The following is a 16702-nucleotide window of genomic DNA, read 5'->3' on the forward strand; positions in this document are numbered from 1 at the left end:
AACTTACAGTTTAGCTCTGAATTTTTCAAGCATGTACTTGGCTATGAAATTTAAGTCCTATTTGTTATAAGAGGCAAATAAATACAGTCCAGTGTTACACTATAAATGCTACTGATGGTCTGAAGTGCAATCCCACTTGTCAGTCAAAAATCAAATTTCACAGGGATGCTAATAAGTGCTGCCATACTAAAACCTGACTGGATGTGTCCACTCAATCTTTTCCCCCCCTGAAAATAAGAATAATATCAACAAACATAACTGCAGCAGGAAGATCTTTGTATTTTTCTTCTGTAACTTACCACTGCTACAGCTTTTGAAAGCAGCAATTCCCCAGCACTGATTGTAGTGAAATAAGCCACGTTTGTTAACACATAGCCAACTGTGACGATAATCATTGAAATGCATATTGCCAGGGGTATGTTTCTGAAATACACAAGGCAGCTCATTATTTTGCAATCTGGTTGCTCAGCCCTGAACATGAAACAAATAACATGAGAAGAACCCACTAATGATGGTGAGTGCACATTTGGTGATCCCAAAAAACCATCATTAGAAACTACCAGTCAAAAAAGGAATAAACAAAACCCTGTGGATGGAGGAAATTGGTTTATAATGAAGAGGTGAGAAACCTTTTGAGGGCTTGATGTCCCCATGCTTCCCATTGGTCCCACACTTCCCATTTAAGTTCCCTACTCATTCTGACTTGCAAGCTGAACCCAAACACCCAGAGGTGTTTGACATCTTCCCCTGGATACCAAAATATCCAGCATGCAAAATTCTGCCCTTTCCTCCAGGGTGTATTTCCTCCTTTACACACCTTACCACATCCCAGTGATCTCTCTCACTATTCAGAGGAACATGAGAACAAAATATGACACAGGAATTGAAACAGCACAAATTTGTAAATTTAGCAGAGCACAAATGGTACTTAAAAGCAAATCCCCCTGCCATCCTAGCTAAAAGACAGAACAATAACAAACAAATATATAATAATGCCAAACTTTTATGTAGCATGTCTTTCTAGTCAGAAAAGCAGAATTATTTCTGTTTTTAAAAAGAGGAACTGAGGCACAGTGAATTTGTCCAAAGCCACACTGCAAACAAATGTTTGAGTCAGGAGAAAAACCCAGATACCTTATTGATATCTACATCACACCAAGAGAAAACTCAGATCTGAAATGAATCCTTTAGCTCCAAGGCTGAGAGTGATGGTACCTATGGTCTCTCTGAGGAGAGCTGAGAGCTCCTCTTTCATGGCTGGTTCCCTCCAGATGTCTACATTAAGGTTGCTTTTGGAGAGGTTACCATATTTAAAGAAGGTCCCCCCAGCAGGTGGAAGAAAGGAAAGGCAGGACTAGGAATTCTGGTATTCCCAAAGAGATCACAAGCACATTTCTAAAGGACTACTGTAATCACCTCAACTAAAAGGCATGTTGAAAACCAACACAAAGATCCATTCTTTTCTGATATTTTTCTCAAAGAAACACAGCCAGGCAAGAATTTAAGGATCTTCTTCCCTACCAGTCCTTATTTCTCTAACAGATCCTTCACATCAGTATGGCTGTATAGAGCTGAAAACAAGCTCTGACCTGAGACTGGATAAATAAATGTATTTATAAATAAGTAAAGCAGGGCAGTATCATTGTTGCACATCTTGCCCACCTCAGATACCACGGTGTCAAGTGCTCCCATTAACCCAGACACACAGGTAAGGGGATCATGCCAGTAATGAAACACCAAATCTGGGCAGACATCATGATACCGCATTAAGCCACAGCTACCCCATGCACACATCTCAGGTGAAAAAAACTGGAAAAAGGGAAGCCAGTCAACTTGCAGGATGTTGATGGAGAAGATGACAGCAAGGACTAGAGCAAAGAGCCCAGAATGCAGGTGCTGTATTGCTGGAAAACCTGCAGTTATGGACCCAAGAAATACTGCAGCTCTGTGTGGTGATAATATATGCCAAAATGGGGTTTGTAAGTCAGTTGTCAGATATATTGCAATCAGTTGGGTTAAGCTTCTTTCCTGACCTGCGTGTAAATTGAATTCAATCCTCTTAGCATCTGATTTAAGGTAGGAATACATGGATTTAAAGCCTCTCAGAGCAGGTATTTTATCTATAATTTCTGCATCGCAGATGAATGCTTCAACCACCAAGCTTTTGGAAAAATCAGCCCTGACTCCAACCTTTAAAAAAGTGTTTTTAACCAAATAGAGCAAATTTGGACTTTTTTCACAAATACCATTTAAATGACTGAAAGCATATTGCTAAACTTACAGATTATCTTTGTTTGTTCTAACTCTTACTGAACACCTTATATTCACATCTAATTTAAATCCTAGTTTAATTTCTGATTAAACAAAATTCAAAACTTGGAGGGGGGTGGGAGGGTGTGGTGTGAAGAATCATGCTTCCAAAGGTGACAATTATCTTAGCACTGAGTCCTGCTTTGTTGTGCTGATGAGTGCTAACACCCTTGGATAGTAATGCCAATAAAAAAACACTCAGAAGAATAAAACCCCAGAAGCAGACAGGAAGCACTATTAGTCAGGAAGCACTATTCATTAAAAAGCCTGCAAATCATAACCCAGTGCCTGGAGCAGCACGAGGGATGCTGTGACTTCTGAGCTCCCAGGTCCCTGTTCCTGAAGGAAACAAGTGCTCAGGCAGCACTGCCTTTTGTCTCCTGGCAGGAGTGAGCTTTCAGAGGGCTGCCGTGTGCCTGCACAACCCTTCCAAGTGCTGCTTATTACCCAGTGACAGATTCAGGCAGAAATAAAAGGCCAGTTTCAAGATTTCAGGGATGAGCAATACAGTGTGGTTCATTTCTCACTGGCACCTCCACTCAGATTCTCACCTGGCCCCCAAATCACCTGAAAACACAGGCAGACAGGTAGGAACCATATGCAAAACCACTGAGAGCTTTAAATGTGTCTTCTCTAGCCATCCAATTTAAGAGACAGGTCCCAATTTGCAACAGGATCCCATTGTCAGATTCTGCTATGAGCTACAATCTCCATGCCAGAATTAAAGCTGAAATGTCATTAGCAATAAAAAACACTTCCTTTCCCTGGAGGATCACTGTACCAATTTTCTTGGAATATTTTAGATATTCTCCAGACTTCCAAAACTTGTCTTTAAAAAAGAAAAATCATTCCTAGGTTCTATTCTCCATTAAATTGCCTCCATTGATGCAGTTTTCACCTTTTCACTTCTGCATTCTATGAATCACACACAACACAGGGTGTCCACACTGCTGATTAAGCCACGTTTGTGATGTAAAACAAATTCACAGCTGCCTCACAGCTAGCTGAGACTCTTGGACTAGAAAGAGAAAATTCAAGAAAAAATATTTTCCCACTTTTATTTCTTTAAGGATTTTGATTCATTAAAGCTAAAACTTCTGATGGGAAACTTGACCATATCAGTAGCACTTTTCTTTGGAAAAAAATCTTAGAAGCCAAACACAGATCTCATCCTATGGATAAAGACCTCAGAATGGTCAATGGCATAAAAACCATGGCACTGTGAGTGCTCAGATACAGGAGGCTGCAATATCTCATCTACTTAAAGCAAGCCCAGGACTTCAAGTGGCTACTGGTTATTATAGGGCAGTGCTCTTATTTCAAAAGATCTCAAAACAAAGAACAACTCTTTTCAAACCAGCTGTTTGCCTGAGCAGACCTTGAGGTGCTGATTCACAGAATCATCCTGGAATCACAGAATCATCCTAGAATCACAGAATAATCCTTCTGCTTGGGGTGGAACAGATCTTAAAAATCATCTAAATACAGCTCCCCTGCTGTGGGCAGGGACATATGTCATTAAACCAGGTTGCTCAGGGTCCCATCCTTGATATTAGCTCCAAATCTATACAATTATTTGGAAATGTCTGGAGCATTAGTGTCAAAAGGATATTCAAGCAGGTTGTTCCTTGGTTAAAAGGGGAAACTACTGCCAGGAAAGTCTTTTTGCAATACTCATATCTTCTCCCAAAACTTTGAAGAGAATCAGTATCAAAAGGAATCTGAGGAAATGTGAATCAGGAAAATATTGACCCTATAATTAAAAAGCCTCTTAAAAAGTGTGTGAGAGACAATTAGGACAGCTTCAATGGAGCTGAATGTTGACTAAAATTGAATTGAATCTCCATACCTTATAAGACTTACCCATCCCTAGATGCTATTCAAAGCTAAATCTTCCACTTCTGTTCTATATACAGAGCAAGTGTAATGAAGATTCACCCTTGAACAAAGAGTGCATTTACCTTGTGATTCCCAGAAGAGTGACCAAGGAGCCTACCATCACAGACAAATTCAGCATTGGGAGCACAGCTAGCCCATCCTGTGCTACACAGGGCTGAAATGGTTGCCAAGCAATGCTGTATATTGCTTGGAAGCAAAATTCCTTCCTCTAGAGCCTGTAAAAGGCACTGGAGCTGGAGCATATGCTTCAGTTGCTCAGGATAACCACTGGGTTTTGCATTTAACCTTCAGTGGTGCAGAATCACAGATCTTCTGATAGTCAGCTCTAGTGCATCTCTACTCCTACAAATATTTTTGCAAGGAAAAAAACTGAAAGCAGAGCAAGCAAGAGAAGGGGAAAAGAGAATAAAAAGATAAAAGGAAAAAGAAAAAGCCAGAGCAAGAACCTGAGGATGGGAAAAACCATGTCAATAAATCAGCTGAGGAACATTCCTAGAAATGTACAGCACATATCCCAAGTTAATGGCAACTTTTAGAACAGCAAACAGTGAGCACTAAGAGCTGTGTCCACTGGGGGCTGTTCTTTCCATGAAATGACAACCACACAGTCAAAGACAGCCCTACAAGCCAGCTGAGTTCACAATGGTGAAGCACCTTGTTGCCACATTCTTTGTCACTTAGAGGTCATTGCGAAACCTTTTCCTTGCATCCATATCAAATCCAGGAGTTACAAATGCTCATCACACTCTGGATAAAGCTGCACTTGGATAAAACTGTCTGGATAAAGCTGCACTAGTGGGACCCAGCCAGGAAACATAAATAAAAAGGTTGAAATAAATAACTTAATTACTGATAAAGTTACATGAAATTATATATTTACTGTAGTAAGGAAATTGTAGAAGATAATTTTACATACAAATTTAGAATGAAAATAGTAAAAGAGAGAAATCCTAATTCCCTCACATGATTTGTGGGCAAGGATTTGCTTACTTTTCATGAGCATGATGCTGTATATTCTATATTTCCTTAGTTGTAAATTTAACACCAGAGGAGTTTCACAAATTCCCTTGTGCAATAATTTATTCACCATTTGCAGTCTGCTAAGCAATTTTCCAAAAGAACCCTTTCCAGATTTTGGCACTCTTAAAAAAAAATCTAATCATCCACTGCACTGCCCATAGCACCAAAGCTTGCCAGAGAAAGAGTAAATTTATCCAAATAACCTGACACTGGGGGAAAAAAAAATAAAAAATTAAAAAGTAAAAATTTAAAAAAATACAGAAAGAGAAATTGAATATTCCCAGGACTTCAGGCTAGAATACACACAGGCTTGCTTTATTAAGTGCTGTGTTCCAGAGTCCAAACTATTCTCTGACCATTCCCAGGCAGTCATTCCATGAGCTTTGGCAATCCCAAACCCTGGACAGCAAGCAGTACATTTTGATATAAACTCACTTATCCCTGACACGTTTTTCATGTAAAAAGCAGCCTGTAAGACAGCACATTACACTGGAGGGATCAAACAGTCCTCACCATGTCAACAGGTGAAAAAACTGCAATCTCATCCATCTGCTAGGAGAAAAGAGATGTAAAACTTCAGAGGAGGTCACCTCCCAGGACTGAATCAAAGCCAGGCATAGAGAGACAAAAGGGATGGGAATCATCACAGCACCTCTCAAATCCACATATTCCTACATGCCAACCAGTGTCTCAGCAAACTGCTGACTTCAGTGACAAGCTATTATTATTTTGTTTATTGAAGTGAAGATTCCCATCAACAAATCATCACTGCCTCCCAATATGTTCCATCCTTGTGTTCCAGATCAGAGGAACTTGCAGTCTGTGGGCTTGCAGCTTAGACAATATTCAATTACATAACTGCCCTTTGTCCTCCTGTGGTCTTTTTTTGATTTTGAGAGGAGGAATGAAAGAAAGGAAAGCCCAGTTATTAAGCTGCACTTTCATTTACACCACCACAATCTCCATGGATGCTACTGCTGGAGTGAGTTTTAAAGGGCTCCCCTTATTCATTTCCATGCCTTGATTCCATCTCTCTTATTCAGAGACACAACAGCATTACACTGGGATAAAAGAGTGAAGAATCAGGCTACAGTCTGCATTTAAAAGCCTTCTTGCCTTCCACCACCTAGCAAGAGAAGAAAAGAGCTTCTGGTGTGCTAATTGCTTATTTTCTTCTGGGTGTTTGACTTCACTGGTTCAGATTATAATTGCTCACAATTTGTAAATAGGGTCTTCCATGACCAGCTGACTTTAAAGGGTGATGGTGTGTTTTCAGTGCCCTGCAAAAGGCAGGAAATTGTATTAACTCCTCAGATGTTTTCAGTACTTTTTCCAACAAGTTTTCCTCAAAAACTAATTAGCATAAATACTGCCTTGTTTTAAGACTGAGGTATTTAATTGCACAGAATAACACTCTTTGCTCTAAAACATCTTTCAGGCAAACCCTCCCAGCTCAAGCCTCAAGCAGCAAATCTGTCCACAGCCCTTGAGAAACTGAGAATAGTTGTTATGCTCACAAGGGGATTTGCTTTATTTTAGTAGAGATTTAAAGCTGGCTCTGATGTCCTTGTGTACAAACTCAGATTGCCAAGCCAGATCTGACCAGAGTGCTCATTTATGTCATGGCCCAAGCCCCACCCTGTCAACACCTTTTGTGAAACATCTTTCTTGGAAGAGTAGAATGGATTACTCAAGCAGGATCCTGAATCATTTTGCATGGAGTGGATAGCACTACTGGCATTCCCAAACAAAACTGTGCCAACACAGCAGGTAGCACAGATGACAGCTAAATACACAAAGCACTTTTGAGATTACAGCACTAAATATTAGTCTCTCTGCCTCTGCTTAGCCATTTCTTGTATTGCAGGCATGTGAGCACTGTTAGGAGCCAGAAACTGAGCACAAGAGGCAGCACACAGAGCTACTATGGGGGCTAATTTTTAAAATCTCTAGAGAAGAAATGGAACACAGACTTGAAACATAAAATATTTATCACTCCCAGTGATTTCTCAGTCAACTCTATTTCCACAAGTACACCAAGTGCCAGTGTTCAACATCTTCATGTTACCTCAGCTGCAAACTCATAGTACAAAGTTTACAACTGTTTCCAAAGACATGTGCATAACCAAATGTGGCTTTTATTTTGCACTGTAACTTGACCCCAAGTTACATCCCTGATGAGAACCTGAAAGTCCCAAGGAGCTTGTTTTTCTTTCCTATTGCTGTAGTCATACCTGCAGAGAACTCAACCTGCCCTAGGAACTGAAGTGTGCTTATTCTTAGAGTCTGAGAGGCTTAGCCAGGTGCCTGGAAAATGCAGGATCTCTAGCAAAGGATCTGCATTTTGCATTTCAGAACCTGAAATGGTAGTAAAGACGCCCAGAAGACAATGGTTATTTATCTAGTGTGTTGCAATAAAAGTGAGGGGTTTAGGTTTGACCTGTAGTTAAAGGGTGGTCTGCCACTCTCACAAAAGCTTGCCTTTTGAAAAGCAGAATTCAAATTTGAGGATTCAAATACAAATTTATCATCACTCCTGAGTTTGATGGATGACTTCTATGTTTCTATCTTACATCATCACTTAACATCACCTCCTTTTATTTCATTTGTGGGAAACCTTAATGTCCTCAAGGAAATTTGTGACCTTTTCCACCAGAGAGACAAAACCTCAGATTTTACCTTTATTGTCCAGCCCTCTCCCAACAAGGAGCTCCTCTGCTCTCTCAAAAAGCTCCAGCATTTTATTTTTTTCTGAGGTCTATTTGTTGGAAGTGCTCCCAGTACTGCCAGTAGTGTAGATCATGGTGAGAAGCACTAGTAAATCACAGTGCTTGCTGGGAGGCAAAAAGCCATAACAACAAACCTGACACAGGGCTGGAAAAACAAAACTGCTGCCTGCACCCAGCTCCAGTATGGAAATGAAGAGGAAAGGGGCAGAGACACAATCCAAATCACTTCCTCCAAGCTGCTTTATTTAGCATGTGAGAGTGGGTCTAACTTCCTCTTAACTGCTCCATACCAACACATACCTCATTGCAGACTTAAATAAATGTAAAAGGCAGGAAGCAAAGTAATTGTGCATTAAAAATAGTTTAATTTATTGCAGTAGGCTCTCCTAGGAATTTGAAATTATTTCTTCTCTGTGCACCTGATTTATGAACAGCATCTACTTTCCCCAGACAGGATCACTTTTCTCAGGAAAGATGGACCACTGGCAGGGGGGGAGTGAGGGATATTTAGAATTATAAACAAGGGAACCTGATCTGGGAAATGTGCTGATCAGGCCACGTAGCTGAGTAACCTAAGCCACCATCTACTGCATAACAATATCATGGCCAGGGACAGGGATTACAGGGCTGTGAAAGGAATCCCACTAAAAACTGTGCTGCTGTCACAGTACCTCAGTGTTTGCAGGGAGCAGGGCTGGGGTGGAAGCAGAGCCCTGCCCTGATCTGTCTGTAATTCTACTGCCTACACCAATGATATGTGTTTGTAATTTGGGCCAGGGCAAATGACAGAGCAACACTCTGAGCAATGCAATGGAGCAATGCTATCATTCCCAAAATGAGCTACTCAAGCTCACAGCCTGGCAAGAAGTAGCCTGAATACAAAACACCTCACTCAATTCCAGGGGAAGGCACAAGAAGGAATGCTACCCCCTCAACCCCTCTAAAATCTGGACTTTTTTGGGAAGCATCACTGCTAGCATATTAATGACTGCTTACAGTAATAAAGGAAGGTAAATGCTTAGGTGCACAGAGGGAAGAGAATCTGACTCTGTGTGTATGTGCATAAAAGGAGCCAGATTTTTCATACTTGCTAAATTCCTTGACATTTAATTTTGAGCAGGAGAGTTTCCACAATGCCAAGGATCATAAAGGAACAATTTGCTGCTGTATGCTACCATTGATATTTCAGCATGAATGAAAATTGCACCATTTGGTGATGAAAAGAGCAGTTATTTGTAATAAGGAGCACCATGGAAACAGAAATATCATTTACCAAGACAGGCTCTTCTTCTTCTTCTGAATTCAAAGCAAGAAAAATGGTCGCTGCAGGTGCCTTAAAGCATTAGCACTTTTAAAGATACAAAAAGGTGTAAATGAAATTATAAGGAGATGTCTTAAAAATACTGCACTGCCATGAAGGTGCTGTCTGGCAGATAAATTGTTTTCTCTGCAGAAAGCAGGGAAATTATGGTCTTGCTAAGGACAGCCCAGCAGACCACCTACAGATGTGGGACAGCCCATATAGCACACTGGAATAGCTCTGTAGGAGTTCTGACAGAGAACAGGAATCCAGAACACTCCAAATGTGAGCTCAAATATGCCTTTGCAGCAAACAGTTACTGGAAGCACTTGAATGGAGTTCAGATGGGAATACAAACTTTTTCTATTTTATTACCTTCTGTGCTTTGAGTAAGGAAATAGTAAGCTGAAATCCTCTCTCACTAAACCTTCATAATGCTGAAACTACAATCTAACAGGCTACAAACTACAGGCATTGGAGAAAAGCTTATCCTTCTCTTTTTTGATGAAGTGATATCATAAAGCAAAATATGCACAATTTTCAAAATTACCAGTAAGGCTCAGGTCTCCTTTTTCTGTGTTTAAACAGAGAGATCTTAAACATAGCCTTAAACATAACCTTAGAGAGTTAATCCTGAGAATCTGCTGCAAATCAAGTTCCCTGCAGTTGGCAGTGACATGAAATAGCCAGACTTATTAGCCTATTTCAATTATCTTGGACAGTATAATCAATGAGCCTCAGGATTTTAAGGCTGACTCATCTTTGCCATTGCACATTGTTCAGTGTACCCTCTGTCAAAAATACCCTGCTCTTCCACGCTAAAGTCTTAAAATGAAAGTGCTAATGAGGATTTATGCAGAATTTACCACACTATCTCTTATCCTGACCCGTGGCATCAACAGCACAAATTTGTGTGTTACTTTAGCAATAGTGCTTGCAAGACAGTTTCTCAGTTACCAAAATAAGCACAAAGCAAATGGCAGCATTTGGGCCTCTGTGGGCAAAATTATATTCTTAAAAGCAGAGAAAATATGTAATTCACTGCTCTCCAGGGTGATTCCAGTACAGCATTGTGACTCTGCCAACACTTAACACCAAGCTGAGGTGGCCTACAGCTTGGATCTATTCATGCCTGGGATAGCCTGCCACTAAGAAAAAGCCTCCCCTCATGGCTCTCACACCCACCAAGCAAGAATCCTAAAGCATTTCTGCTTTTTTCACATCCATTGAAATATTTCTTCCTTAGACTCACAAGCAGCTTATTCACTAATGGGAGTTTTGCCCAAGGAAAAGGAATTTCATGGTCTTCTAAGTTCCTTGTGGATAAATCTTTACTTTTATCTGGTTTTGCTTAGCAACTGTTTTTCTTCCTGTAATAAACAGATATGACAAACTAGAAGTGTCTGTCATTCCTTTACAGTGTTGGATGAATGTAAATTTTCTTTTCTTTAAAATATCCCCACACAGAAGTCAAACCTCTTGTCAGATCAGAGTGCTCCTATTCATTATCCATTCTCATGACCTGTGGAGGAGGTCTCTAAATTGCTGTTAGATCCTTTCAAATTATGATATCAAAACCATTCTTATAAGGGATTTTCCATTCCATCATACTTCAAAAAACTAAATAATGTTATTATATAGTCCACTTTTTCACAATAAACAAAACATAATGACAAGGTGAAGATGTAAATAACAGCACTTGTTCAACAGCAAGAGTTACAAGTGAATGAGGATTGACATCATAAACCACAGCACTGCAACTTGTGAAATGAAGATTATGCACTTCACAGCACCCTTGGAGTGTTAATAATCTTATATAAATCCTCTTGGCTCACATTTCATAGATATAGACTGTACTGTAATTTAAATGACTAAAAACCCTAATGGTCACTTAGTTAACAATAGTCGCTCCATAAATAAAACATCAGTGCCACTATGTGTTTAAAATTCCAAGACATTCACAGCCAAATATCACCATATAAGTGACCAGAACCTGCTCCCAGAACATCTGCACACCCATAAGCACTCCCATAAAGCAGCCACCATGCAGTGAAGGGGTGTGCAGGGGAATAAGAATCAGCATTCACTAGCTAAGATCAGCGCTCCTCTGATGGAAATTCTGCTGTAACACAAGAAAGGATGTACTCATCTGCAGGAAAAATGTGCAAAGCCAAATGGTCTCATTTTGATATGACTATTACATATCTAAAATACAAGCCAGCAATCTCACTAGCTATTAAAGATGAACAATCAGACAAGAAAACCCCATTTAATATCTCATACAAAAAGACTGTGCCAGAGTTAGTTATTGTGCTGGCTGAACTAAGTGGAACACATTCCTTCTCTTGTGTGTGGTAATACCATTGCTATTGGAATTTTGACCATGCTGTTCTAAAGGATAACTACTCCTGGTGGCATGGCACTTGTTAATGACTCTTTGTGCATTATAAAGCTCCAGTCTGATCTGCATGGTTGCAATAAACAGCATGTTGTACTTGCAGTTTGTGCTGCCCATTGCCTTGTTTGTCTTTTATTTTATTCTCTGATTTTGTATCTTATCCCAGTAAGAAATGCTGCCTTATTTTCTCTGACAGTCATCTCACCACCTCTGTCAGATGGTGCCAGCCAGCATCAGCCTAATGGTGCTCCAATAAAAGATGCACTGTTAATGGCAACCAAGATGCTGCTGAACGTGCTTACCTAACACTGCCTTAGCTCTCTCCTCTTCCTCATTTCTGAGGCTCAGCTTTAAAGAGAAAAGGAAATGCAAAGTGGCAGAAAAGGGTCATCCCCTTCTGGCTCCAGGAGAAGATGCACACATACAGATCACAACACTGCACCATGAATTGATGTCGCTGGCCTTGCTTTCACAAATCCCAGCACAAGTGGCTGTGAGACCTCTTTTTCTATACCTAACACTGACAGTGCTCATGAGAAAAGGCTGATCTACAATTTCCTAAGGAACTTCATGGTTTTGACTGGGGTTTGCAGTGAGGTTTCAGTGCTATTTGAAGCACGGATTTAAATCTCAGACCAAAACATTAGGATGAGTGCTCTGAGTCACCTCCACCAGAGCTAATACCATTGGTAAACACAGAAATAACAGCTCAAACATCAGACAAAGCCAGGTTCCAGTTTTAAAATGGGAAGAGGACAAAATCTGGGAGAGGTTTGCCTACAGTGCAGAGCAGCACCCACACTATAACTAATTTCTATAAAACAGACCCAAGACAAGAAATGTGAGGTGCTGCTGCAGTGACTGTTCTGAGCCACCTCAGCTGGACTTGTCACCCTAGTGAATTCATTCATTTTTCTATCTACCCCATTACACTGTTGCCCATCTCCTTCCCAGTAATTTCAGTCAGGCCTCCTGCTTTTGAACCACCAAAAGAGAATGAAAATTCTAATGGAACCTTCAGTGTGGCCAAGAAAGAGCTGCTCAGCCCTGAGAAACCCATCATCTCTCCAGTAAACATCAGTCTTGCAAGGGATTTTTACTCCCACCGTGAATATTTTGCTGAGCAGCTCAGGTTCATCCTTCTGTACAGGTATTGCTATGTCCCTCAGAGAAACAGAAATAGATGTTAGAACAGTTTTGCATGTGTTTCAGCTGGTGAAAATTAAGGAAAATCCAGGGCAATGGAAACTTCGAAGGTTACAATGTTTTGTGTTACATTGCATTACCCTGCTGGTAAAGCAGATTACAGTATTTCCAGCTACCCAGAGAGACTGTGGACAAACATTTGTTTTACTTCCTTAGGAGAGCTGACTCACAGTAACCATGATTCACATAAACAAACAGAAATTACTTTTAAAACAAAAAAAGTATAACACCAACAGGAAAGAAAACAGACCTTACACTCAGCAGGTTATCATGTTGGCAAACAAAAACGAGCCACGAGGGCTGGAAAGGAGCAATCTGCTGGGCAGGGGCACCACACACTGAATAGCCAGCAGGTGGGTTTGGCACATCCTGACACCTTGGAGACACCAAATCCCCATGGAACAGAGTGGCTGCAGGACCCTCTGCAGCACCAGCCGCGGTCTGGGCGCCCAGGACACACCTGCGGCATTCCAGAGCCAAAGGGAAGTTCCAGCTGAGCTCCCTGGACTTTGCTTCCTCAAAAGAGGTGCCACAGGCTTGGCAGAGGAAAACCTGTTTGAGGGTTCTTGCCCCTGCTTGTGTACACTGCAAGCAAAACCTCACCCGTGCCCGACTGTGGCTCCTTCACTGTCACCAATGAATTAATGAACACAGCCACTTGTGAAAAGCAAAAGGTTGAATGATATAATAGTCTTGGTTGGAAGGGACCTTAAAGACCACCCAGTTCCAGCTCTTTGCCATGGACAGGGACACCTTCCCCTTGACCAGTTTGCTCAATCCTCATCCCCTCAGAAGAGATTAATCCAGACCCCCTTCCCCACTGTCTCTGGAAAAAAAACAGAAATAAGGACATGCATCACAGCAGCCCAGGCTTCTGCATGTCCATTCATCCAGTGAGTTCACAGGAACCTCTCCCTCCCACCTCTCCTGAGTAGGATCCTGCCCCAAAGATGCATTTTCAGAACTATCAAACAGATCTAACAAACGATCTTCAAAAAGTTTCAGTTTTCTCCAGAACTGTGAAGGAATTTATCCAGTCGTTTTCATTTCAAGCTGGTTCTTTTATCTCAAGCCATAGAGTCTACTTAAACAGAAAGAAACATATCAAAGCAATGGCTTCTGAAGTGTTGCCTTAATGTAGATGCTGCCTTAGAGGGGGGCAATCCCTCAGGCAGCACTCCCACCCTGCTTTACCACCTCCCTCCCAACAGCACACACAGAACAGAACCACTACTAAATATATCTAAATATATATATATATACATATATATATATATGCTATATACCATGTCCTGGTATATAGCAGTATGGTATTACACTCTGCCCCTGCAATTCATCTTTTTCTTTCCATCCTCCACCTATGTTTGCTGAATAGATATGATTTTTCCAGGTAGCTGACTACCTTCCTGATTTCTGACTGATGTCTTGGCGGTATCCTTATGATATTTTTAAGACATAAAAGAAGTTAGATTCAGATTCTACATCAGACAATTAGGGGGAAAAAGAGCAGAGGTAGCACTATTAATTTCAACACACACATCCACAGATAAAGCCCAGCACAGCAATGCTGTATCTAACCTTACATCTATAAAACTGATTTTTATTCTGCCATTTTCCCACTCACTCTTCTCCAACACCCATGCCAGCTGTGTGCTATAAGCCAACTCTGTATGGAATAATAATTCAGTCTACAAAAGATATCAAACAAATAGAAAAAGACAACTACTCTGTTCCTTTAGTGTGCCCTCAAAGTTTAAATATGAAAACTGCATTGCCTAGTCCTGAATATTTCCATGGCCTTCAGCTCAACTTTTATGTGAGTAGGAGGATTTTATGCAAGGAATATAAATGTTAGAACAGGCAATTATACAAGTGACCTTGCCTTGCTCCATTTGATAGTCAATTATTAGTCTTCTCAACTGCAGTTTTATAAGACATCCTTATTGTCTTAATTAATGATCAAGGTACATCTTTGAAATCTGTACAGACACAATAGATTACATCAGTCTCTTTTCTAATTTACTCATATTGACTGGCATATCAGTTTAAACCCTGCCACAGGAAGCTCTTCACTGCAGTTAATTTCTAAACAGAACATCAGTTTTCTTTTTTTATTATTTTTTTTACATAAAACAGAAAGATAATTAAGTGGAAGTAGGAAATAGAAAGACTTGAAGACAGCTGAACCAATTCAAATGCTAAATTGGGGTTTAGAAAGCAATGACAAAGATTCAGCACCCCAGGGTCATCTCTCTCATGGTGTAGAATTTCACCATAGGACTCAGCACCAAAAAAAAATAATGGGATAGAGGGAAAACAAGCAAGCAACTGCACACGGGAAAATGAGAAGTAAATAAAAATATCTGATAATATGTCTTGAATGTGTGTAATGTATAATTCCTGAACTCTGTAGACTGTCACAGCATCCATTAGGTCAGTCCCTGGCTAAATGCATAAGGAAAACCTGCAGCCTCTGGAGAGCAGCAGGCACACACAGTGCCTCTGCCTGTCTCAGAGGAAAGGAAGAGGAACAGTGCCCAATGAAATCTGCAGCCCTTTTGCTGTCCCTGCTGCTTACTGAAGCCTTTGCTGCCTGTGATCACCCAGAGGACAGGTGAATTCAGGCACTGAGCCATCTTCCCAGACCCTCTGCTGCCTGCCTCTATTGCTCTAGTGAATTCAGAGCACTGCTCAGACACAAAGTGCCTCTGTCAAACACAAGGCAGGGGATTTGCAGTGTTTTCTGCACACATCTGGGTCCCTGCAGACCCAGACTGCACAGCACACTGTGCTTTCCAGCTGGGCTCTCTATTCCCTCTCCCTTGTGACACAGCCCTGCTGTTAGGTAGGACCCAATGCACCTGTGGGGCAGGAGCAATTTGTGTTCAATGGCCAAGAACAGGGAAAATAAGAATAGAAGGACCAAACCTGCATCTTCAGTTAATTATATTCTAGATGGGAGCTACTATGCTGAAACTCTCAGAAATTACTGGGCCAAAGAAATGTCTTCCCTGCAAGACTACAGAACAGTCCACATTATCAAATCCAAAAATCCAGCCCAATGTAATTGAAGTTAATGGAAAAGACAAGGAAACCAATTATTTGGATTTCAGTTTGGGTCACCATTTCCAATTCCATTCTTTCCCCATTTTTAACTCAAGCTGCTAACACAGTTAAAATCACAGCTCCATTCCTTCCTCTGGTTGGAAATATTTTGTGGATTCAGTGATCCCCAACAAATCCTATCCCAGACAGAGCCCAACTGGGACTCACAAGCAAGTTGCAACCCTTGAATCATCTGCCTGTATCACATGTGACTCAATCACATTTTTTTATCAGCAGAACCAACAGATTGTCAAGGTTAGGGCATTTATGGCACATCTCCAGGGGGTGGGATGGAGAGTTTAGATTACAATGTAAGATGTAACCAAAAGTATGTATTCTATCACCAGTTGTTAAAACCAGGTGGTGTTGTGTTCTTTATCTCTTCCATGAGCCATCCTGCCTGCAGGGGGATATTTTCTGCTAATAGGCCTTTGAGTCCCACTGCATGACTGATAAAATTACATCATCCCATTGTGAGATGTTCCCTGAAGAGGGAGGAACCAAACATTCCTGCCTGGATATAATCTGAGATTTGGAGCACCACAAGCAGCCTTATCCACTGAAACCCCAGAAGACAAGAGGTCCATAACCACCACTGGACCTCCAGAGGAAGACCAGACCCTTCTGCAAAATCACAGCTTCAAGAGAAGCACATCTGTCCCTCCAGGAGAACTGCAGCCACCATTTAATCACTGCTACCACTACCCTGGCCAACAGGGTGTCAGGTTGTATTCT

At 41.0% G+C, this 16702-nt stretch overlaps 1 protein-coding gene across 1 annotated transcript in view; it reads right to left on the bottom strand.

Annotated features, from left to right (window-relative positions):
* SLC7A11 (solute carrier family 7 member 11) overlaps window positions 1–16702 on the bottom strand; it is a 57645-nt gene that overhangs the window by 13690 nt on the left and 27253 nt on the right. The window contains exon 7 of the mRNA XM_033061140.1: window positions 300–423. Coding sequence (XP_032917031.1) covers window positions 300–423 — 124 coding nt within the window. The remainder of the gene's footprint in view (window positions 1–299; window positions 424–16702) is intronic.

The sequence above is a fragment of the Catharus ustulatus genome, chromosome 5 (assembly GCF_009819885.2).
Source record: "Catharus ustulatus isolate bCatUst1 chromosome 5, bCatUst1.pri.v2, whole genome shotgun sequence".
Taxonomy (NCBI): Eukaryota; Metazoa; Chordata; class Aves; order Passeriformes; family Turdidae; genus Catharus; species Catharus ustulatus.